The sequence below is a fragment of the Phragmites australis genome, chromosome 14, assembly GCF_958298935.1.
Source record: "Phragmites australis chromosome 14, lpPhrAust1.1, whole genome shotgun sequence".
In the NCBI taxonomy this organism is placed as follows: Eukaryota; Viridiplantae; Streptophyta; class Magnoliopsida; order Poales; family Poaceae; genus Phragmites; species Phragmites australis.
The window spans coordinates 20875156-20900264 of record NC_084934.1 but is presented as its reverse complement, the minus strand read 5'-3'; the positions used below and the strand labels follow the sequence as shown (position 1 = coordinate 20900264).

The 25109-nt window shown below is 43.7% G+C and overlaps 2 protein-coding genes and 1 long non-coding RNA gene across 3 annotated transcripts; all 3 read left to right on the top strand.

Annotated features, from left to right (window-relative positions):
• The first annotated feature begins 238 nt into the window (after positions 1–238).
• On the top strand, positions 239–13339 carry LOC133889965 (protein FATTY ACID EXPORT 6-like). The gene is made up of 3 exons (XM_062330391.1): positions 239–503; positions 1184–1271; positions 13011–13339. Exons 1-3 carry the CDS (start codon positions 302–304, stop codon positions 13087–13089), a joined length of 369 nt encoding a protein of 122 aa, XP_062186375.1. The 5' UTR covers positions 239–301; the 3' UTR covers positions 13090–13339.
• Positions 13340–16895: 3556 nt separating this feature from the next.
• Positions 16896–18506, top strand: LOC133891433 (uncharacterized). Its single transcript, XR_009904216.1, has 2 exons — positions 16896–17070; positions 17838–18506. It is a non-coding gene; the product is annotated as an uncharacterized LOC133891433 (long non-coding RNA).
• Positions 18507–22251: 3745 nt separating this feature from the next.
• On the top strand, positions 22252–24535 carry LOC133891491 (AAA-ATPase At3g50940-like). Its single transcript, XM_062332211.1, has one exon. It carries the CDS (start codon positions 22336–22338, stop codon positions 23827–23829), a length of 1494 nt encoding a protein of 497 aa, XP_062188195.1. The 5' UTR covers positions 22252–22335; the 3' UTR covers positions 23830–24535.
• The last annotated feature ends 574 nt before the right edge of the window (positions 24536–25109 follow it).

The window sequence follows — 25109 nt, the reverse complement described above, 5'->3', positions numbered from 1 at the left end:
GCCCTCCCTATGTCCACGTCCCACCTGTTCAGTAAGTGATTTTTACTTACTAACCACCGAACGGGTGGGAGAAGTCTATTTCTGCAAAAACGGCCACATAGTTTTGTAATTTTGTAAATAAAAAAATATAGAAACAAAAAATTTCTCTCAGCTTTGCTGACTGGGCCAAGGACAGAGGCCCATGTCCAGGCCCAGCCTTTCTTACCATAAGAATCGGGCCGGGCTAGATTGTGCTCATGACAAATCCACTCCACCTTCGACTAGGCGACCTACCTGCGGGAGAGGGCGGGGTGGCATCGGCATGGCGGACTTCTACGTCACAATCCCGTACGGCCTGGTGGTCCTCGGCGGCGGCGTCGCCGGCTACGTCAAGCGCGGGAGCGCGGCCTCGCTGGCCGCCGGCGCGGGTTTCGGCGGCGCGCTCCTCCTCGCCGGCGCGCTCAGCGCCTGGGCCTTCGCAAGGGGCGAATCCGGCTCCGTCGTCGCCACCGTTCTCCAGACCGGTCCGTTGCTACTGCTGCTCTCCTTCCTCCCCTCCGTTCTCGTTTGCGTGCGTTCACCGCTGTGGAGTTCTCAGTTGCCGGTGGCATGCTCGTAATTTTATTTTTTATTTTTGCTTTAGCGAAACAAAATGACCTGGGAGGATTGGTGCTTTCGAGTAGTAACACTGGAATTAGAGTTAGGGGAACCCTAGCTTACATGCAACTGATAGCTATTTCAACTTTGTGTGCGCCCTGCATAATGATTTTGGGCTAGATGTAAACGACGGTGCGTTGCAAATGCAGCATCCTCGAATATGCTGCAGCAATTGTCAGCTCAGAAACTAATTAATTGTCTAGAAACAAGTAATGGTGGAGTTCAGAAGCTAACCTCCAAAATCGAGTGTGCTATTTCCATTCTGATGTTCCCTGAATGAAGGACTCCTGTGGAATTGATTGAACTCTCTAATACCATCATTTTCTAATTTCGATTGTTGCCTCGCTTGTGAATGCTCTAGCTGATTGCATGTTTTTAACAGGACAAGATATATGTAAATTGATAAGCATTTCCATTTTTTTTATGTTATAGACATTGTTTGGAATGGGCTGCCTCCTTATGTTCTCCTATTAAGAGTTTGGTGTGTCAAAGCTCCTCTGTTGCTGTTTTTGTTAACTAGCATCTTATAAGCCTTTATGTTGGACAGTTTGTGCTTTGGCACTAACAGTTGTCATGGGAATAAGATACATCAAAACAAGAAAGATAATGCCAGCTGGAGTTATTGCTACCATCAGGTTTGTTGAAATCCCTCCTCCCCTCCTTCCTTCCCTCCGTCCCTTTTGTATATGTACTCTAAATGGTACATAGTTCATATTTGCTTATTAATTAAGTTGATTTGGATGTTTATACAGTGCATAAATTTGTTTTGTTTGAATCTGAACTTATGAAGCCTAACACATAGCAAGGATAATCCTCAGTAAATAACCGATGGCTTCATTAGCAGTTTGATACTAGTGTCTATTTGAGTGCACTGCAACTTGATGCCTGGTATAAATATATGAAGTTGCATTAACTTCTACTGTGACAGTCACCGCTGTATTGTATTTTTGTGAGCAAACGTTTATATCGTTTATATCAGGATCAAGTAAAATTTTCAGATAGACATGAATTCTGAGAATTTAAGCATGAACAAATCATGTGTGGCAATTGGCAAGTCAGAATGTAACATCTTACCTGGAGTGTTAATACTCAATACAATCAATGTTGGCTTCGGAGTTTATCCTTGCTACTTGTTTTTTAAGGTCAGGACATTTCCTGAGCTTCTGAGCCTTCTGAAAAGCACCACCCACTTCACTGTATGTAGAAAATTCCAATTTATACTGCTTTCACTGCTACAGTGACTGTAATTTGGATTGCCACTTATGATAAAAGGCCAAAGTTTCTGTAGTTAGATTTGCATTGATGTCCATATTATGATTTTGGGAGTTCTTGTCTAGTTTTCAGGATATTTCATCCAGTCTTTGTAAGTCAAGCATAACTACAATGATGCAAAGAGTGCCCATATGCTTTGTGTCGAGGGTTTTTCCCTGACAATATGTCTGTAAGAATAACGGGATTGTCTTCGTGATCCAGGAATCGAATAAGAGACGAGTCACACATTATGTATATAGGTCCGGCCCCCTAATTGGAGTTACCCTATATCCTGTGTGGTTGATGATGTATATGTATTCACTTGAGTACAGACAACGTGTCTAGATTTATTACAAGGAGTAGATGAGATCTAAACTAGACTAATGGCGAAGTCGCCGAGTATCTCCTGTGGCCCTAGTGCTTGCGTTGAGTTGTGTTCCTCTGGAAAAAGAGTCTTCGGGGGTCTGGGTCCCCGCCTTATATAGGGGTCTTGTACCGCCTCCTATCTCGTCGTAGTCGATAGTGAGTCTTTCATCTTGTCCACTTAGAAAAATCAAATAAATCCGGCTGGGATACTAGGTCTCGAGTTGAGTAACCAATCGAGACCTTCCTAGTATGCGTCTTTTGAATCTTCAGGAGTATCAGGTACCACAGTTTCGGTTCCCGTGATATCCGGAGTTGTTAAACATGCACACGACATATCTTATCCGTATATGGTATACCTTTTATGCGTATATACCTCATAGTTAGATATTCGACAGTAGTCTCCTAACTCTGCTCGGGAGGAAAGGTTTCTGCAATTTCCCACTCGAGTACCGCCAAGTCTAAACCTGGTCGAGTAAGGTGGTTTAGGCTTGCAGTCGAGAGAATCGAGTAAGAGCGGATCCTATTCCGAGTATTGAGTGGGAACATAATTGGGTCAAGCGCCCTGTTGTTAACCGCACTCGAAGTTCAAGAAAGGACTAAAAGCTCAATTAGTCGACACTCGATTTCGAGTAGAGTTAAAAAAACCTTTTAAATTGAACCGATGGGTATAGGCGCGTTTAATGCGTGTAGAGATTTGCACGATATAATCACTCCGCCTTTCATGCCGATCAAGGCGCAATAGAGATGGGAGTGGTTGTTGAAAGACAATAAGTTTTGGGCTATTTACCCGTACTAGCCGGAACTGTAGCAGTAATTCCTTACTCTCATCGCCAGCCTTCTCATATAAGCTTCCATCTTTCTCCGTCTATACACTCGCCGCCGCCGGGAAACCATGAATTCTAGTTCTCCTTCGAGTACCTCCGCTCCCTCCTCGCTGGAGGAGGAGTCTGATGTGAAGTCCGCCGATGCCTCGCTCAAGCAGCTTGACGAGATAGAGCTTGTTGGGACCGAGATCCCAGACAATATGGACCTTCAGTTACGGGAATGTTGAAGGGTCCTCGGGGTGACACGTGTTAGAGGTGGAACAGTTTTTCGATCCTTGTGCGGGTACAGTATGGTCCTATTTATAGCCCATACTCAACCACCCCAGGTGTGGTTTACAAATCCTACCCTTTACCTGCTACATTTTCGGAATATCCGGGGGCATTATGGTACAACTGAGCATAATTACATAATTACAAACTTGCCCTGAATGACCAAAACGGGCCCACTATCCCGCGGTGATCTTCGTCTCTGAAGATCTGTCAAAGTCTTCTCCACTCAGTCGTCTGTCAGATGGCCTTCCGCCCCCGAGCAAAGGTCGGCTTCTACCTTCAGCCGTCGCGATCACTCAGGACCACAGGCACGGGCTTCGTCCTTCGGTCGAAGGCCCGCCTACGTCTTCGTCGGCACGGGAAATCGAGGATGCGGGCGCGCCTGCACCCTTCGACCGAAGGAGCTTCGCAGTCTTCGCTACCTTCAGATGAAGTCCCTGAAACGAAATTGCAATGACAAGTACGTAATCCTTCCAGTAGACTTCGAGCTACCCTCCGAACAGAGCTCCTGACTGAGACATGGTTGTCCTCCTTGATGCAAGAATCAAGGCTGAAGGAGCTCAAGGCTGAAAGAATAGTGCCCCGTCGCGATCTGGTTGAATGGGGGCCTGCATCCGGTGAGGAGTTCCCAACCTGCAAAATTGATCATGAATTCGTGGTTTTTAAATTGTTTTTCTGTTGTGGGTTCAACACCCCTCCTTCCAAGTTCTTCTTAAATGTACTTGATTGGTACCAAATCGAGCTTCACCACTTGAACCCGAACTCCATCACCATGCTTAGCGTTTTTGTTCATCTTTGCAAAGTCTTCCTCAATATCAAGCTGAGTTTGAATCTGTTCCAGTACTTTTACCAAATGAAAAGGTTTAAGGAAAATAAAAATGTCGAGGGATGTTGTTGGGATGATCTCCCCCCCCCCTTCTCTTCGGAGGGTACATCGAAGTCTACTGGAAAGAACGCATATTTGCTACTGCAGCTTTGTTCCAGGGACTTCATCCGCAGATGGCGAAGATCACGAAGCGTTATCGGTCGAAGGGTTTCCAATTGAGAAATGGAATGAAGAATTCCTACATCACAGTTCCCCTGATCTCCTCCTGGTCGAGAGATTGGAAAAAAACTTTGATTTTATGTCTCCAATCTTAATTCAATCGAGTTCCCCTTAATTTATAGAGGTCTTTTCCCCATCAAATCCTATCTTGGACGAAGAAACACCGCGAGACCACCCACACCTCCTACGATGCCAATCAAATCGGCATGCTCAAGCAATCTGACCTAACTAGGTGGCATGTAGCCAAAGATTCATCAGTCGATTCAACTTGCATGTGAAAACATATCCCACGTAAACATGTATAAGCATTAATGTGAGGATTCTAAACCTAACTTACATGCTAAACTACACGAAATTTCGGGTAGATTTGAAATTAGCTCACTCGAAACTTTCGGGTTTAACCCGAAACCTCCGGGTTGCTGCAGAATACGTGTTCGCATCGATTCTTCGATCGATCCGACTTGCATGTTGAAATCTAAACCACATAAATATGCAGTGACACTAATACATTGGTTCTAAACCTAATACAATCACTCCACAACATGCTACACTTGTTCTTGCTCATTCAAACATCTCTTCTAGCTCTACACCTCAAGAACACAATGTGCTTTGCCATTCCTCGATTGCAGCCTACAAATCCATTTAAAACTGAGCTAAAACGTGCATTGGTACTAGGGAACGCTAGAGACATACCTCAGGTTCTTTGCCAAGGGTTGTGACTGTCAATTTGGGGAAGAAACGAAGGGAAACAGTTGGGGAAGGGAAGAAGACTTGCTGCTACAATTTTCAGAACAAGGTGGTGACAAAAAAAGAGTTGCAATCCTTCAAACCTTCATGCATGCGACTGAAAGTTAGATGGATTGGAAGCTAAGGAGGAGGAGAATACAATAGTATAACCTGCATACTTTGCTTTAGCTTACTTAGGGCAAATTCTTGAGAAGAAAAGAGAGAGTTTGAGAGTGAAAGAGGGGGAGCTGCTGTTCTCATGCTTGGCCGGTTGAGAGAGAGAGCAAGAGGGTGAGTGTGAGTGTGAGAGAGAGGTGGGGCTGCTGGTGGGGGTGGTGCAATCATGTGTGAGAAGAGAGGAGGGGTGGGGCCACCCCAGGGTGTGTCCCGCGAGCTAGAGAGAAGCTAATTTTAGCTGTGAAAATATTATAAAAACAAGTGCAACGATTATAACTTCTAAGCGAGTCTTAAACTAACAAAATTTCTCATGTCGGTTATTTTTAAAAAATGCATAGTAATTATCGAACCACCAAATGAGATAACAAGCAATCAACCTTGCTTAATGGTTAAACATGATGCTAATGATGCACAAGATGCATGGTTATGCTTAATGACAAGATTAAGTAATTGTGACGTGATATTTTCTTTATCGATGAAATAGAGTCAGCACAAGTAGATGCAAAACTGATTAGCATGTGTTATTATTATCCTTGAAGATCACTTATCGAATATCTGTTAATTTCTGAAATCTCAACTAAACAAACCGTTAGAAGCCGTGGCATTCGAGTAATTACTCGAGGTGGCCAAAAATGGAATAAGAAAAAGACAAGTGTAAAATTAGAAACATAACATATGGCCTTTTGTAAACTTTTACTGACGCCCGCATTTGATCAGCATACGAATAAGAACTCGTTAGAGGGCACACATGAGACTGACTAGGATTTTCAGAACCTTTGTTGGCCGTTAGGCGTGAGATGTTTGACAATCTCGGTGTCGTTATGCCTTATGAGGCGTAATTGTCCGTCATCGACTCAACACATGCTTCCGTTGGTTCTATCCAACGCGATCGACGCAAAGCTAGGTAATTTTTTGCAAAAATACTTACAAAAGAATATGGTATTATTATGTAGTTCCTGACTCGCTGGTCAAGGAGAAGATTTCTCGAGTAGAGAGTAAAAAAAGAACATACTTGTATTATTGAAGGAATATAGCGTAGCCTTCGACCTTCTACTCGATGACGGAATAGAGTGAAGAGTAAAGTCTTAGCATCGAAAGTATGCGATGTAGCCCTCGACTCTCTGTTTGATGTGATAATCGAAACAGAAACTAGATCATATGCATCATACTTGATGGGCCCCTGTCTCTTACTCAATGACTGGATTCGAGTAGATAATGGAGCATAAATGCCTAATATTATACGATGTGTTTCTGATTGGCATGATAACTAGAGATAAAAAGTGAAGCAAAGGCATAAAAAAAGTATAATGTAGTCCCCGACTCTACGCTAGATGCGATAATTGAGTGAAGAGTAGAGCATAAGCATAAAAAATGTATGATATAGCCCCTAACTCTCTGCTCAATGTGGTTATTGAGTGAAGAGTAGAGCGTAAACATTAACACACCGTTCTCAACCGTATACTCGATGGGCTTAGCCCCTAAGCATTGGGTTATAATTATGCTATGGTCACAGAGTAAATTCGAGCGGACAGATAGGCGAGCTTTAAAATCCCGCTCCCATTTATGTTCGTTTTCACCGCAACCTTTGATTTGATGCGTCATAATAACCATCCATCCCTCTTTGCAGAGATTAGACAGGTCTTAACACTCATGATGTCTCGACTTCCGTCGGGCGCGCAGCGCGACCGAGGTGTTCTTGAGCACGCTATCGTTTCGGATCTTGACGGCTCCATTTACATAGTATGACTTATTCCCGTGGCTATAAATAGAGATGACTTGAGGTTGTTTATTTCCACTCTGTCTCTTCCCTTTCTTCCTTTGCCTTGCCCGGTAGAACTTGTAGAGCTTGAAGCCATAGCCTTCACTCCACTGTCGTCTCTCGAGTCGTGCTCAGGAATTAGGGAAGAGAGAACTTTCTACCCAAAGCCTCTCGCCATGGTTCCACCCGGCGTCATCACCATTTCTTCCGACGAGGAGGAATCGAGTGAGGGGCCTAGAGGAAAAGAGCATAGAGAATCACTTGGGAATGGCCGACCCCTCTCTCGACGGGTGCATCGCTTCATTATCGCTTATGTCGTGCGGTGAGCCATGCGAATGACACGGGAGAGGGATGAAGCTGGTGGTGATCCTGACGAGATCATCTGCCAGGCTACTAACGAAGTTTTCAATGATGAAGCCCCGAAGCCCTTGGCGGCGAAGAAAGTGCGATCGTCTTCTCCGTCGACAACCGTCAGATCACCTTCATGGCCCGTGGAGGGTCCGCTAGGCTCATCGGCGTCTGTTAGCAACTCCAGCAGGGTTCTCGTGTTGGCCATTTTTCCTAGCCCTTATGCTGGCTAGTGTCCGATTCCTGGGGTTATCAACTACCACCCCAGTGAAGAGTATAAAAGGTTTCTCGACTTGTTCAAGGGCGAATAGGGGTCCATGCGCTTTTGAACTCTTGGAGGTGGTAAATCTTCACTTTTTGCCACGTAGGTCAAGAGGAAAAGAAAAGGTATAAATAGGTTAGTTAATCTGATCAAATATAATCGATTTACCTATAACTTTCCTTATCTATGAATGAAACTGTCAGAGTTAATTGATGTGCCACGAGTTCTCGAGTATCTCACCGTTTGAAGTAGACAATTGTACTGATTCAGGTCGAGTAACTTCAACTACTATGTAAAGTCCTTTCCACTTAGGTGATAACTTATGGCATCGGGTCTGTTTCTGCACCTTTCGTAGGACAAGATCTCCAGTAGCGAGTCTCCTAGGTTGGACTTTTCGATTGATATCTACGCAACGCTTGCTGATACTTAGCCGCTTGAATGGATGCTCGATCATGGTACTCTTCGAGTAAATTGATATCGTCCGCTCACAACTGCTCTTGCTCCTCTTTCGAGTAATTTTTCACTCGAGGTGATCCGATCTGCAATTTAGTTGGGAGCACTGCTTCTGATGTGTTTTGCTTCTAGCTCTTCGAACTTTTTCTCAAGCTTTTGCACCTCATACAAGTAAGCTGTCATGTTGTCGTTCGATCACTGATACTCTTTTTGCACTTGATTTACGACTAGCTATGAGTCCCCTTTCAAGAGAAGTCGCTTGATTCCAAGTGACGTAGCTATGCAGAGGCCATTTACCAGTTCATCGTATTCTGCAATATTGTTGGAAGCTTTAAAATATAATTGAACAACGTACCTGAGTTCTTCGTCCGTCGTTGATTTGAGTATAATGCCAGCCCCGAGCCTTGAAGCGTGAGGGATCCATCAAAGAAGAGCGTTTAGTGGTCCTCGACCACACTTGACTTAGTTTCATCAACACTTGCCCATTCGACGATGAATTCCACCAGTACTCCCGATTTCATGCTTGTGCGTGGTGCATAATGTACGTCGAACTCATTGAGTTCAAACACTCATTGGACGATTCGTCCAGTAGCCTCCCTATTGCGTACGATGTCCTTCAATGGATACGTTGTCACAATAGTGATCTTATGCGTTGAAAATAGTGTCGTAGCTTCCGAAAAGACATCAAGACTGCATAAAGTAATTTGTGCACTTGCGGGTATCATAGTTTCACATCGTGTAGGACTTCACTCACGTATTAAATAGGTTTCTAAACCTTAGCCTTTTTCTTGGGGTATTCCCGTTCGACCATCAGAACCGTGCTTACAACTTGTGGGGTAGATGCAATGTACAAAAAGAGCTCCTCTGTTTTATCAGGCGGGGTAAGAATTAACGGAGACGATAAATACCTTTTTAAGTCCTTGAAGACGTTCTTCGCTTCTTCTGTTCACTCGAACCGGTCATGTTTCTTCAGCAGCTTGAAGAATGACATCCCTCGTTCGCCTATCTTAAAAATGAATCGACAAAGGGCTGATATACATCCTATTAATTTTTGAACCCCCTTCAGTGTTCGAGGTGACCGCATCTAGTTGAGAGCCTCGATTTTCCATGGATTAGCCTCAATGCCTCGACTTGACACCAGGAAGCCGAAAGGCTTGCCAAACGACACGTTGAACGTGCACTTTTCAGGGTTGAGTATCAAGCGATACTTCCTAAGGTTATTGAATGTTTCCTTGAGGTCGTTAACCAATGCATCTTCGGTTCTAGACTTGACTACAATATCATCGACATAAGCTTCTACAATGCGCCAAATCTGGGGTTGTAGACAATTCTGAATACATCTTTGATACGTAGCACCGACATTCTTTAAACCAAAATATATCTTTACATAACAAAATACATCGAAAGGAGTAGTAAAAGCAGTTTTCTCCTCGTCCTTAACTCCCATGCTGATTTGGTGTTACCCCGAATATGCATCTAGAAAACATAGCAACGCACAACCTACCGTGGAGTTGACCATCTGGTCGATGCGTAGGAGACGAAGAGGATCCTTGGGGCAGACTTTGTTGAGGTCGGTGAAGTCGACATATATTCTCCACCTGCCATTAGCCTTTTTGATGAGGATAGGATTCGCAAGCCACGTAAGATGACAAACTTCTCGAATAAAGTCCGCCTTTAGGAGTTTGTCGACCTCCTTTTAGATGGCTTGCTTCCTATTCTTAGCATATCTTCGCTGCTTTTGCACCATAGGTTTGACGTCGGATTTAATAACTAGTAGATGCTCGATTACTTCCCTAGTGACTTCGAACATATCGGACAGTTGCCATGTAAACACATCTTGATTTTCTTAGAGGAAAGCAATGAGCTCGAGTTCCTATTTGGGGTCGAGACTAGCCCCGACCTTGACCATCTTGGCTGGTTCAGATGGGTCGAGCTGCACTGCCTTGACACCACCATCGGTTCTTTTGTCCTTAGTGTCGTTGTTGGTTTCTTACTTTGCGGCATCATCAGATTGAGATGTGCTAGCAAGGCTTACGAGCCTAGAGTCACCGGCGGTTTGATGCTTCTGGCGCTTAGACTCCGCACCTTTTGATGTAATTGACGATCGACTGAAGTGTTCAACCATATCCAGGCTCTACTTGTCGCACTTGACTGCTGCTCGTTGATCTCCTTTGACAGTTATGACCCCTTTAGGGCCTAGGATCTTGAGTGTCTGGTACGCATAATGCACAACAGCCATAAACTTACTAGCATTGGGTGACATAGGATCACATTGTATACCATCTCAAAATTCGCGACGTCGAAGGTAAGTTTCTCTATGCAGAAATTGTCGGGCGTGCCAAACGTAACTAGCAGCTCGATCTGGCCAAGGGGCATCGTTAAAGAATTGGGGGTTATATTGTGGAACGGCTCGACTCCCTTCTTGAGCTCTGACCTCTGAATCCCTATCTTGTCTGAAGTCTTGGCAAAGATGAGGTTATGCGAACTATCCCTATCAACCTAGGTTCGAGAAACTTTGATGTTGAGGACAGTCGGCTGTACCACAACTGGATATCGACCAGGATGTGGGACCGCGGGTGGATGGTCGACTTGGTTGAAGGTAATCGGAACTTTCGATCACCTGAGGTACCGAGTAGGCTCGGTGACTTCTTGTTCGACCATCTTGTATTGTCTTTTGGACTCGTACGCGGCGGATCCTCCGAAGATGTGTGTCAAACTTTGGTCAGCCTCGTGGAACTCGGGCTCGTCACCTTTAGCGTCTGGCTTAGCCTGTTTGCCGTGGTGCTTGGCAGCAGTGGCTTTAAACTTTTCTTCGACCTTTTTGAGGACGTAGCATTCGTCGAAGTCATGCTGATTGGTCTGATGGACGGGGCACCACTTCTTGTCACCTCGACTTAGGCCTTTATTATCCCCGGTGTTGCGCAACTTGCTCCTATCGATCGCAGTTGCGGTCGTGTCCAGACTCTTGCGCTTGTCACTAGGCTTACTCTTCTTCCCCTTGTTCTTCGAGGACTTGGGATTGTCCTTACCAGGCTGAGGGTTTTTGGCATGTGCCTGAGCTTCGGGTTTCTTTGTAGATTTGTCAGCCAACTCAAAGAACTTCTTGACCAACTGGATCTTCCAGGTAGCAAGATTCCCGACCATATGTGTTCTTGACGCCTCTCTTGAAGGCGATGATGATTGATTCGTTGGAAATGTCCAGGATTGTGTTTTGCCTGTCACTGAATCATCGGATGAAGTCTCGAAGGGACTCGTCCTTTCCTTGGTTCAGTTGATGGAGATCGTTCTCTGTTCCTGGGTGCTCGAAAGTACCCTGGAAGTTGGCTATGAACTGGGCCTTCAGCTCAACCCATGATTAGCCTATGATCGGATTGAGTTGGGAGACAGGTTCAACAATTAGAACCTTGCCGGTCCATCAAGCGCGGTTAGCAGGTAATTAGCCATTACCTTGTTATCGCCACCCGCTGCTCGGATAACGGTGGTATAGATATGCAAACACTCGTTGAGGTTGAGCTTCCCATCGTACTTCTGGATCGGACCCGCCTTGATCTCCTCCGGGATTGCCGTGCTATTATTCACCACAGTGTTTGGATGTACCGGCATCGGATCAGCAGGTGGGACCTCGGTTCCTCTAGCTATAAACACAATTTGATTTGTTCGGCTGTTCTGGCTGTTGACGGAGCCGTCATCACCACTCGCATCTCTGTCAGTGTCCATGAACTGCAAAACATTAGGCTCCTTGGGATCCCATTCAAGGTGTCCCACCTCGCGGTACACATTCAATAGGCTGAACTGGAGAATACTGGTGTGGATCAGTCCACCCTGATCGGTCCAGCAAAAAACAATAGTTTCGAACGTGATCTCCGATCCGGTTGGAGGCGATTCGATAGCGATTGTTGGCGACTAGAAGCCGGCGTCGAAGAATCCAATGTGAATGTGTACTCGAGATATAGTCGATCCTGAAAAGCAGAAGACCTCTACCTTGGCGCGCCAACTATCAAGGGTTTTCCCCTGACAATATGTTCGTAAGAATAACGGGGCTATCTTCGTGATCCAGGAATCGAACAAGAGACGAGGCATACGTGATGTATCTGTATTCACTTGAGTACAGATAATGTGTCTATATCTATTACAGGGAGTAGATATGATCTAAACTAGACTAATGATGAAGTCTTCGAGTACCTCCTGTGGTCCTAGTGCTTGCGTCGAGTTACAGATGAGTTGTGTTCCTCTGAAAAAAGAGTCTCTCTTGGGGGGTCTAGATCCCCGTCTTATATAGGGGTCTTGTACTGTCTCCTATCTCGCTGTAGTCAATAAGTAGTCATTCATCTTGCTCACCAAGAAATATCAGATAAATCCGGTTGGGATATTAGTTGTTCTCAAGTTGGGTAAACAATCGAGACCTTCCTAGTATGCATCCTCTGGATCTCCGGGAGTATCAGGTATCACAGATTATGTTCCGTAATATCCGGAGTTATTAAGCATGTACACGGCATATCTTATCCGTATATCGTATAATCTTTATGCGTATATAACCTATAGTTAGATATTCGACACTTTACTATGAAACCTGAACAGCATGGTTTTATTAGTTCCTTACCTTCAACTCTTGAATTCTCTAAAAAAAAAAAAAACTTCAACTCTTGAAAATATTTCTTCCCTTGTACATGGAGCACAGAACAAGGCTACAAACTTTGACTACGCATTGCGCTCGTATTATGCATGCACTCTTTAGTTATTGCGAATTTGCGATCCAGTGCAACTACTGCCCCTCACTATGCCATTCAAAGTAGTCTCTAAGCTCTGTTTTACTTATATCTTACTGTTTAATGAACCAAGCTGTCTTGGCAGAATGGCAGTTGACATCATCTCCCTTTTGTTATTCATTTGCAGTGTACTCGTATTGATATTTTACGTGTACAAGATCTCAATTGGTGGTAACAAGGTTTACTTCCCAGTAAGTGCCGAGTGAGTCTGCTGGAGCTGGGGTCTTCTGGTGTACATGCTGCTTGTATGGACAAATAAATGTGAAACAAATCATCTGTTGTGCACAGCCATTATATTCGAGTCTAGCAAATTCTGTATTACACTATTTGTACACTAGTGCCACTGGTAATCTCTTTGCAATTGTGCCTTATGTTTGTCTTCTGTGTCCAAATACATTATCATGCATCTTTCTGACGCGGCACACTGATTCTGTAATACAAATGATTTTCTGCCCATTTTGGTCATGATCAAATTGATCAGGGAGAGGCCCTGTAATACAAAACTTTTGTAATTACAGGGAGAGGCCCTGTAATTAGCAGCCCTATTCCCCTTATTTATCTGCTAATATGCAATTAGCAGCCCCTTTCCCCTCTCGTTCAACTCAGACTGAGCTTGGTTAGTTTTGCTTTTATGCGGTGAGATGTGAGAGAGAATAAGACAGGGTTGGGTGGACACTGGGCCCATGAAAAATAAAAAAACTATTAAAAATGGAATTATGGTGAGACATGCTAAGAAACTATTGTTGTACAGTTTATCCATAATATTGTCCTTTGTTGACATGATAAGAGATTCTACCAACTCAAGCAACAGCCAAATGGAAGGCTTCCATCTGTTCTCAACCTCAGAATAGTTTAACGTAGTTCAACTTTCCAAGTGCAGTTCCTTAAGCGAGCCCAGAAGGTCTATTTGATAGAGTTATTTTTTATCTAACTTTTTTTGAGGGATTATATGAAGAAATTGATTACGGGGATGAAAATAATTCTCTAATAACTTTTTAGATAAATTCTATGAAAAAAAATGATTATGCAAGGAAGTAAATCAGGAAAGCTAGTTATTTCAGCTCACATCTAATTTATTTTAAAAAATCACTTCCACCTAATCACTCTATAAATTTTAAAACTACAAACTGTGACCTTCTACTCATTCTACTTAAGAGCATTGCCAAACAAACCTGGGCAACGCAAGTACAAGCGCTACGTGGACATGGTGTCTAGAGTCCACAGTCCGCACTGATTTGAAGTTGCGAATCTGTGGAATCTGTGCACAAGGCTTTCAGACTCGTTAAGAATGTCCGAATTTCACATGAAATAGCTCATGTTTTAAAACAACTAACTAGCTGAATATTTTTTAAGGGAAATAAAACTTCTAAGCTCCACGCGTATGGTTTTTTTTATTATTTATCGAAGGCTACTGGTAAATATAATGTATCGGATATACCAAACAAAATTCAAAATAAATTAAAAAAATTCAAATAAAATACTGGTAACATGTTTTTTCTACCAGGGTTCATCGGTAGACCCGGTAAACCGGATATATCAATATATTGGGCTGAATTTTTTTCCCATGCGATACCTTCAGGCTTTAGAGAAGCTTTGTTTTCTCGGAAGAGGATTTGCCCTTTTTTACCCCAAGAATTACACCAGGCTGGAATGAGCTCTTAGGATGTGTTTGATTGGATAAATAAGTTAGATAGGATATGGCTATCCCTATTTGTTAGGATGAGATGAGATAATTTTCTGTTTAGTTGGATGAATATGATGAATTAAGTTGATTATGATGATTTTTTTAACATCCCAATTTGTGTGCATTCATATTTATATGCATTCCATAAGCATTTGGATGAATTTGTGTATATTTGAATTTGTTTAATTAAAAAAGGAATATCGCATGAAATGATAAAAATGCATATAAATAGAGTATTACAAAGGAACCCATTTTTCACCAAATAATCTAGGGTTAGAAATAATTTTAGAAATTATTAAGCCACATGAGAGGAATATTAGCGATTTTTTTTCTAGAATTTTTGAGAATTTCTTTGAGACCTCTTTGGAGATTTTTATTTTGAAATCTACAAGAGATATTGAGGTGAATCCTTTTAAAATAAATTCATCATGAATTATAGAAACTATAGAAACAATTTCATCATTTTTAGACCACGACAATCCCTCTGTCTAAATAGAGAAATGTGGAAGGAAAATTTGGAAACGGTCTGTACTGTTCCTATCCATGTTGAACGCGGACCGAAGTTGACGGGCTCGTCCGGCTTTTTTTTTATGGATAGAACGATTTCAAATCTGAAGAAATATTCGGTGATCATATCTATTTTGAATCCTTCAACTAAATACTTAAATACCTACTGTTTATTTATTTAGATGGGATGATTCCATTCACACTTGTACAGCAATCCAAACACACCTATATAGCTGTGGGGCGCAGCTGGCGCTGCCGCCGCCGAGGACCACCGGACCGTACGGGATCGTGACATAGAACTATAGAAGTCCTCCATAGCCGCCGGCGGGGGTGAAACTAGGAATTTGGGACATTGGTGTCAGCGTATAACAATCGTGCTTGATTCGTGGGGTCATGTACTATGAAACAACAGCGTTGCAAATGCATTTGTCGGAGGTCGTTGGAGTCACAGGACCCCATCGCCTCCGTCACAGGACCCCAATTTATTCTTATAAAATTTTGGAACAATCTTATAATTATATATATATATATATATATATATATATATATATATATATATATATATATATATATATATCACTTGTGTTGCACTACTATTCAGCCTAGTGTCCATGCTCAGTGGCCATCGAACCTCGGCCTACCCAGTCTCTGTGGGTGGTGGTAGCAGTGGACCCGTTCCAAGCAGCTAGGGGCTACGGTGCGGTGGTGGCCTGAGCTCGTCTTGGACGCTCTACTCCTGGAGGTTGTGCTCTGGGCATCGTCATCGTCGTCGAGTCTGTCACGCTCATCTCCATGATGTGCCACGTCTTTCTCTTTTGCGGTTGCACCCTATGAAGCTGGTTGCTATGTTAATATTGCTAGTATGTATGGTTATTTCGTGCGATTTGTTTGTTTCGCAACACACTTGGTAAATTAGCTATAGTAGCTAGGTTGTTGTCTTGGTAGTGGTAACTATGGTGCTTTGTGATAATTTTTAATCACTCGAGTTAAATGCATGAATTGTATGCCAGTATAAGAGAATATTCTACAATTACATGCATTGTATTGTGCACATGACAATTTGTAACTGAGGTCGTAATTGATATAACTTGTGGATCGTAACTATACTATTTTTAGATCATAACTGGGATGTGCGCAGAGGTGAATAAGTTCGATTACATGACAAAAAATACATAATTATGACCAGATAAGGTACCAAGTTACGACTATTTATATTTATAGTAACTAATCTATCTTGTGGATCGTAACTATACTATTTTTAGAATATAACTGTAGATATGCGTAGAGATGAATAAGTTACAATCATATGACAAAAAGTACATAATTACGAATAGAAAAGGTTACCGAGTTACTACCATATATAATTACGAATAGAAAGGTTACCGAGTTACTACCATATATATTTATAGTAACTGACATATTTTATCTTGTAGATCGTAACTATACTATTTTTAAGATTATAACATAGGGTATGCGTAGAGGTGAACAAGTTAGGATCACATGATAAAAATATATATAATTACGACCAGAGAAAATTATCAAGTTGCGACTATATATATTTGATCGTCTAACATTTGACGCACTAGTCTTATATGATCGTAATTGAGGGTATGTACAGAGATAAACAAGTTACAACTATATAATAGAAAGCAATATAGTTATGACCATACATATATAAAATAACTAGTATATCTTATAAATTACAACTATACTGTTTTTGAGACGTAACTGAATTAAATTACAGTACGTCTAGACATCGCCCATTACAGCCAGCGCCGCAAGAGCTGTGTCGCTCGGTACCGAGCTCTTCTTTTCCCCAAAGCGTCGCACTCGGAAAGCAAAACCACCAGGTCGAGGCGACGAGTAAAACGCACGTTCGCTGCCAGCGCCGTGCGGTGAAGGGACCCGAGGCGGCTGCAACGACGGTTGCAAACGAGATTTGGCGCGTGCGGCGGCGATGGGCGATGAGATCTGCCAACGCCGGAGCTAACACGAGGTGAGCCTCTCCACCACCCCACAATCTCCCTCTCCCGAGAATGAGATGCCGTATGATTCATATGGCGGGATGAGAATGAGATCCCTCTTCCACTCTGTGTTTGCGCGAGGTGAGGTGATTGACGTTGAGGGGTGCCCTCGTAGAGATTTGGCGCCGTTCAGGTGATGCTTCTTGAAGCATTATGTGGTGTTTGATACTTTCTGTTCAGGGTTCAGTGCATTTGGCGCCGGTATGTGGAGAGATAGAGTGACCGGGTGTGTGGTGCTGATTTTTGTTTCTTCTTTTGCCGTGTCGTGTTTGTAGCAACTCAAGAATATGATGCGACTTGGATCTGGTAGCAAACTTCACTGAATGTCTAAGTAGAAACTTATGTGGGTACGGAGTGACAATTAATGTAGCAACTTCAAATTCCAACATATGTTATCATATTTTTTAATGCATAAATTGTGTAGCAACTTCAGTTTACTGAGTGACACTACTTGTGTTGGTTACTAACTTTTTTACAAAAGTTATGGTTATACTAGTAACTTGTGAGACCTTATGGTAGCAACGTCTGACTCCTTTTGCAGTATTATCTTTTTTGCATCATTTTTCCACGTTAGGTTATTGTCGCACTAGCAACTTTTGTAGGCTCTAAGTAGCAGCTTATGTGTTCAAATTGTAGCAATTTTCCTTTATGCATCTATTTTTTTCTTTGTTATTAATTCTTACAATTTCAAGTATGTCAAAGAAAAGGAAATTGATTGATCGACCATCAAATGATTCAGATGAATCTAATCTTCTCCACAGAGGATGACAAGAGAAGCTTCCAAAAAAGTTATGGATGGATGAGATTGGACCTTCTCAAAATCCCAAGAGAAAGACTAAAAAGAGAAGGAAGAGTTCGGTGAAAAACAGAGAAGGGAACGATGTAAATGACAAGAAGCAGCAGAAGAAGATTGTTGACAACACAAAGACGCCAGGGAAATAGGAACGTGTTCTGGATCTTAAGAGAGCGAAGTGGAAGTAGTGAAAAAGCAAGCAAAGAAGGTATATCACTACCATAGAAACCCCAATTGAGATCCGCCTATTAGTACCAATCTTGCTAGCATCAATAGTGATAAGGTATCACCGTGGGTTTATAACCACTAATGGCAATTTTTTTGATGATTTCGTTGGAACCGGCAGTGATATCACCTATTTTACTGCTGGTTCATAATACGACCCGACAGTGGTATATTACTGCAGGTTCATGGCTAAAACTGGTAGGGATATACACTTTATCACCATAGGTTGATGCCATATGCCATCGGTGCAAAATAAGATACTAAGTTTGGAAGTTGCAAATTTTAGATTAAGAAGATAACTATAAAATAAGTTCATGATTGCACTAAGAAATATATAATTACACTAAAAAATAAGATCCTAATCGATTACAAAATATATAAGGTACTGATCTATTACAAAATATATAAGATCCTGATTACACAAAAATCAACATATGGATTGCAAAAGATCACTAAGCCTATGCTATAGGTAGCCTACTCACATGCAAGCTTAGGCTTCTTCGCCGACGGGCCATCATTATCATTTGACGATGATAACGATTGCGGCTCCTCCTCCTCCCCCTTGTTGTCCTCTGCGTCAGCCTCAGCCTCCTCTGAGATCGCCACCGGACAGCGTGAGGACAAAGTGCCCTCCATGAAGTATCTCCAATCCTCTTCATATAGGAAGGAGGAGTACTTGTCATCGGAGGAGACGCGCGAAAGACAAAGGGGCATGCAAAGGTACAAAAGGGGTAGATAATCTATCAGTGCAGGTTAGAGTTACCAACCGGAATTGATGGCCATCACTGCCGATTGATAAATCCAAATGGCAATGATAGGGCACACGAATCGATGTGTCAGTCTATTAGTGTCGGTTGTTAACTCCAACCAGTAGTAATATCATTGTGTGAATCGAGGCCCCGATCTATCATCGCCGGTTGGTAACTTCAATCGGCACAACTACGACATCTATTTCTACGTCACAAGTGAGAATTCACTCAGACACTATTTCTATGCCACAAGTGAGAATTTACTCAGACACTAGTAAGTACGAATTTCTTTGTTCTTCCTTATTTTATTCTGAGAGGTATGTGAAGAAACATTATTTTTTTTCATCATCTAGTGTTTTATTCTTCCTTTTAGATATTTGTTTTTCTTATCTTAAGTTATAGTTCTCTATTTTATGTTTATGTTATGTTTTGTAAAGCTACTCTTCAGTGCCATTTCGATGGTCGCTCCGCCTGGAAGGAAGGTTAGTGCCAGTTAGATGGTGGCTCATAATGTAGATCTTATTACAGGCCCTCAGGAACAATTGCTCATCGTCTCTGGACACTATGTTCATCCAACATGAAGCCAGTGGGCGACTATAGTTGTTGCTCTTCGGAATGCCCTGGCATGCAACAACGCCTTTCAAATTGCCTTTGATTCTCACAACAACAATTGCTACGTTATCCGTTCGAATGCTGAGATGCAGAGTATATGCATCATCATCTATACAATGATGATGAAGACAGTGTCTACTTCAATATTGTGAGCCACATCAGCATGTACGATGAGACAGAGGATGCTGAGCGCAATTTAATCATCAGGAGAATTGCTTCAAACTGTTGTCATGCACTTTAATATATGTATTAGTATATAACTTTTGTGTAATAAATTTTTCATGTATTATGTTAATATGTGGCTTGTATTTAATATTATATCTAACTACTAGTTATTTGTAATTTTTATATTGGCTTTACAAAATATATAGAAGTTATTATGAGATGAAACAGCAATACAACACCAAGCTTGAAACTATAGCACAATGCTCATGGATTTGCCAAACACATTAGGCCAAATATGTGGACAAACCTCACAGATCTACAAGCACAAGTACCAAAATTTCTGAAAATATAGCAAATGGGGGTCCAAATTGGAGGCGGCCTCACCTCCGAAACAGGTGGCAGCGGGCTTTGTTCGGTGGCAGTGAAGGGAGAGCCCGACTGGAAGACAGGGAGGAGAGGAGGGGCGGCGGTGGTCTGTGAGCCGAGCAACGGTGCAGCGGTGAGGGCACAAGGGATAGAGATGCACAAGGGCAGGTGACCACAACGGCTAGGAGTAGGTATGTTCAATCCTGGATGAGCTCATTCGACCAAAAGGGATGCACTGCTTGGTACAACATCGGTACAATCTCATCCTAGACCGAATAGTGCAATTCAACAAACCAAACACGAGGATGTGCTCATATCTCGAACCAGTTCGTACATGTATCGGTTTATACAGCAAACCAAACACTGTTGTAGTGTCTTCGTCAATCATCAGTGTTGTTGTATTAGCATTTCTAGAGGAGTGGATCGAATGATTAGAAGATACATCCTCTTCAAGCTACCATAGGTTGAGGCTACAGTCATGGTCAGATTTTCCGACTCACAAGTCATATGATTACTCACGTAATCTTTTTGTCCAGTAAACCCTAAGGCTTGTCGATCGAAAATCACTGTCGAAGATCGAGGAACCTTCGCCAACTCGCCAAGCTTAGCGTAGATGTCAAGTCTGAAGTCATCCTAGAACCCGTCTTCGAAGTAGCCCATTGCCGAAGACCTGATACGCTTAGTTGATGAAAACCGATCTTTTTGTATCTTCACGGACAACGCCAGCTATCAACAATTGATAAAATTGATTATGTGAATACTTGTATAAAGTAAGGATACATGGTGATCTCAACATGTGTATCGAAGGTAGAGACACGAGTTTTTATACAGGTTTAGATTTCCCTTAAGATAATAGCCTAACACCCTGTTTCGTCTTGATTAATCTAAGAAAAAGGCAAATAAAATTTGGGTTTGTATCTCTTTCGTTCTCTAGATCTAATCCTAAGGCTTTCGACGAGTTTTCTCGTGTTCTAAGTTTTGAAGCCCTTGTTGGATGAATTCGTCGTAGTATGACTCTGTTGTGGATCTCAATTGTTGTTCTCTTCTCCTACCCGACTAACTTCTTGTTGGGAATTTGATCTGTCTCGAGATATCTAGCTTTGGCTCTTGGCTCTAGGATCCGCTTAGCCTCCACGAGGGTCTCCATTGACGTACCCCTCCCTCTCCTTATATATTCGGGGTAGAAGAGTCGTATCATACTAGAAATTCCAAGCGTGACATTTCCAAATTGTATTTCTCCCGAACATCTGGAAGATCCTTCCTAATATGGAGATGATTTCCATATATAATACGATGAACTGCTTGGTATATCAGCTCATGTCTTATTTATCACATGACGGTTGTAAAACCTATCGTATCATATTAAGTACACGTGTATGGTAAATATCCATTATAAGGATATACCACATTTATAGTAAATATATAATTTATTAATTATACATTCCTGGTCGGTTACAAATCATAATTGTTTGTCTTTCCTCGATTAAGATACGTGGCTTGGTGGTGTCCCTTGTGAGCTCACTGTTGTGATTAGCGCTTTCTTTTAGACAGAAATTAAGACGCGTTCGGAGGAAGAGGAAAGGTCCATGTCCATCCCATTTGGATCCAACGGCTTCTGTTCGTCAACTGAAATTCTAGGATTTCAGTCGACTGAGCACAGGCCGCCGCTCAAAAGAAAACACAAAAGCAACATCTCCTTAGCGTCGAAGTAAAGCATCTTTGAAGCACACTAGTGTGCACTGGATGATTGCACATGCAGATTTTGATTACTTTTCTTAACGGGCATCAAGGCAGAGGAGACTTGGAGTCAACAAGTGATGCCATGCGCTCTACCGACCGTTTCTTCGGAAACTCGCACGAACTTGCGTGGGTCGTTCAGCCGTTCGGCTTTTTACTGTATCTCACAACGACGCGGAATCAAATCGCTGACTGTCGGAGGGTCTGTTTGTTTAGTATTCTATTTCTATCTTATTTGAAAAGCTCTGTTTTTGTTTTTAAAAAAGTTGTTTTTAGATTTTAGATGTTAAATTTTACAACAATTTTTAGGTTTCTCAGTATATTACTTTAAAAAAGCTAGTCTAGCTTCTTAACTTCTTATTTATTTTCTCAAAAATAGATTTTGTTTTTAAAAAAACATTTTTTATAAACCCGATTATTTCGTATTCTGACTTCTGAAAAAAACAGAACCCAGAAGGAACTGAAACTGACCCTAAGTCTCTAAGGACAAAGTCATTTGTTAAAAAGGACAACCACAACAGAACACTACGCCAACGTCGAGCGCTGTCTGCAGTGCAGAGGGACACACACAAACACCAGCGTTGGCAGCCATGGATCACCTGCCACTTACAGCGCCGGCCGCCGCGGCGTCGCTGTTGCCGGCGCAGGGCGGGAGGGTGCTCGACGCGTACAAGAAGGCGCTGGCCACGGCGGCCTCGGCTGCCGCGTACGCCGTGCTGGCGCGAAGCATGGCGAGGGAGCTGTTCCCCGACGAGCTGCGCGCCGCGGTGCGCTGGTGCGCGGCCGTCGCGGGCGCCCGCTTCGGCCGGAGCGAGAAGGAGCGCCACACAGTGGTCATCCAGCGCCAGTTCGACGGCGGGTACAACGAGAACCACCTCTTCAACTCGGCGCGCGCGTACCTGGCCACCCGGATCGACCCGCGCGCCATGCGCCGGCTCTGCCTCGCGCGCTCCCGCGCCAATGAGCCCGACGGCGACAGCAGCGGGAGCACGCTCCTGTGCATGGAGCCCGGGGGCTCCACCACCGACGTCTTCGACGGCGTCGAGTTCATGTGGACGTCCGTCGAGACCGGTGGCGAGGAGAACAAAAAGGGCGAGTCCCTGGAGCTCAGCTTCGACGCCGAGCATACGGACACCGCGCTGGAGCGTTACGTGCCCTTCGTCATGTCCACGGCGGAGCAGCTGCAGCTGCGTCACCGCGCGCTCAGGATCTTCATGAACGAGGGGCGGTCGTGGGACGGTATCAGCCACCACCACCCGGCCACGTTCGACACGATCGCCATGGACCCGGCGTTGAAGCAGTCCATCGTAGCCGACCTTGACAGATTCTTGAAGCGCAAGTACTACTACCAGCGGATCGGCAAGGCGTGGAAGCGTGGGTATTTGCTCTACGGCCCGCCCGGTACCGGCAAGTCCAGCCTGGTCGCCGCCATGGCCAACTACCTCCGCTTCGACCTCTACGACCTCGACCTTTCGATGGTGTACAATAACTCGGCGCTGCAGAGGCTGCTCATCGGCATGCCCAACAAGTCCATGCTCGTCATCGAGGACATCGACTGCTGCTTCGACGCCGCCGCGTCGAGGGAAGACGGCAAGGCGCCAGGGCCAGACGACGGTCCGGACCCCGACTATACATCGGACTCCCAAGACGCGTACCAGCCGGGAGCACCTCCGCCGAAGAGTATCACTCTGTCCGGTCTGCTCAACTTCATCGACGGGCTGTGGTCGACGTGCGGCGAGGAGCGCATCATCGTCTTCACCACCAACTACAAGGATCGCCTCGACCCGGCGCTGCTGCGGCCCGGGCGCATGGACATGCACATCTACATGGGCTACTGCGGCTGGGAGGCGTTCAGGACGCTGGCCCGGAACTACTTCCTCGTCGACGACCACGCGCTGTTCCCGGAGATACAGGAGCTGCTCTCCGCTTTGGAGGTGACGCCGGCCGAGGTGTCGGAAATGCTGCTGCGGAGCGAGGACGTCGACGTGGCCCTCCGGGTTCTTGCAGATTTCCTCCAGGAGAAGAGACGGAGCACACTGAAAGAAACAGAGGACAAGAAGGACGTGGCAGAGACAGCAGTATAGTGTCTTCTTCAGTGTTGATCAGTGAGCATCCGTTCCTCCATGGACCATTTTATTTCTGGAGGAGGGCATCGAGTGATTAGAGTTTAAACATGAGAATAAACAACCGGGCATGCAGTAGGAATAGTCAGGTCTTTCCACGTCTTATCCGCCGATCCTTTGTTGCTATTTTGTAAACCACTCCCATCACCCTTGCATCATCGTATCCATTTCCATCTATGAAATCGAAGACATGAACAGAAAAAATAGCCTAAAGATTACCCTGTAAAAATCATGTTCACAGATCAAAATTTAGCTCTGAAACCGTCAGAACTAAATTGCTACAGAGGCCAAACATAAGTTGATGCTAAAAAACACTGTTCCATTGAGTAGAATGCTAAAAAACACTGGTTTTATAGGAGTGCGCGATTATAGGATTTAGAGAGGGGCAGCACTAGGATTCATATGACCTCTGTTGCAGGTCATCTCCGGGGTTTCCAGTCAGAAATAAATCTATCCAAGAGTATCACAAGTTGCAAATCCATCAAACAAAAAACATCAGGCACAAAAGCATCTGCATATTTTCTCTTATCAGAGTATATTGGCATATATTTGTATTTGGTAGTTTAAGATTTGTAATCCCATGATACATAGAAAAGCTTCTTACCCTCCAAACCTTATACTCTATAAAATCCACCTTCGGACCTCAAGTAATACATCAATTGCATTACGCCAATTCCTCTCGATTATATGGTATCATATAGGTTTCGATCTTAGTCTTCACCATATGTTTCTGCATCGCGTCACACCTAACGAGATTAATCTCTATGATGCACCAAACACCAGGGTTGCTGCTGCATTCGCCCCTTCAAGCCACAGTGTTGCCGCCCTTGATCAATGCCACCTAGCTATCGTGCACGCCTTCCTAGTCATGGCACCGCCACCGATGGCTCCTGTCATTGCATTGTCTTCATCGTCGTTCCCGCACACCAAGGACTAACTTTTGATGTTTATCTCCTCAGCCGCTCGGGTTCTTCTCCGCCTAATTTGATCATCACCGTGTGCTTCTCTAGGCTACCAGCATCCCCACTTCAGGCTGTTGGTTCCGCCATACTTTTAGTCTCCGTGCACCACAACCTTGTCGTTAGAGTTACAGTCTCTTCCTCAACTATACTTTTGTCTACTCTGACAACTACAAGCTGCACCGGTACACCCCCTTCACCGCTATGCATGCTGTAACTGTCACGGAGGCTTTCTCTGCTAGTTCCTCCAATATTAACACGTGGTTCATGATAGTCTCTTTA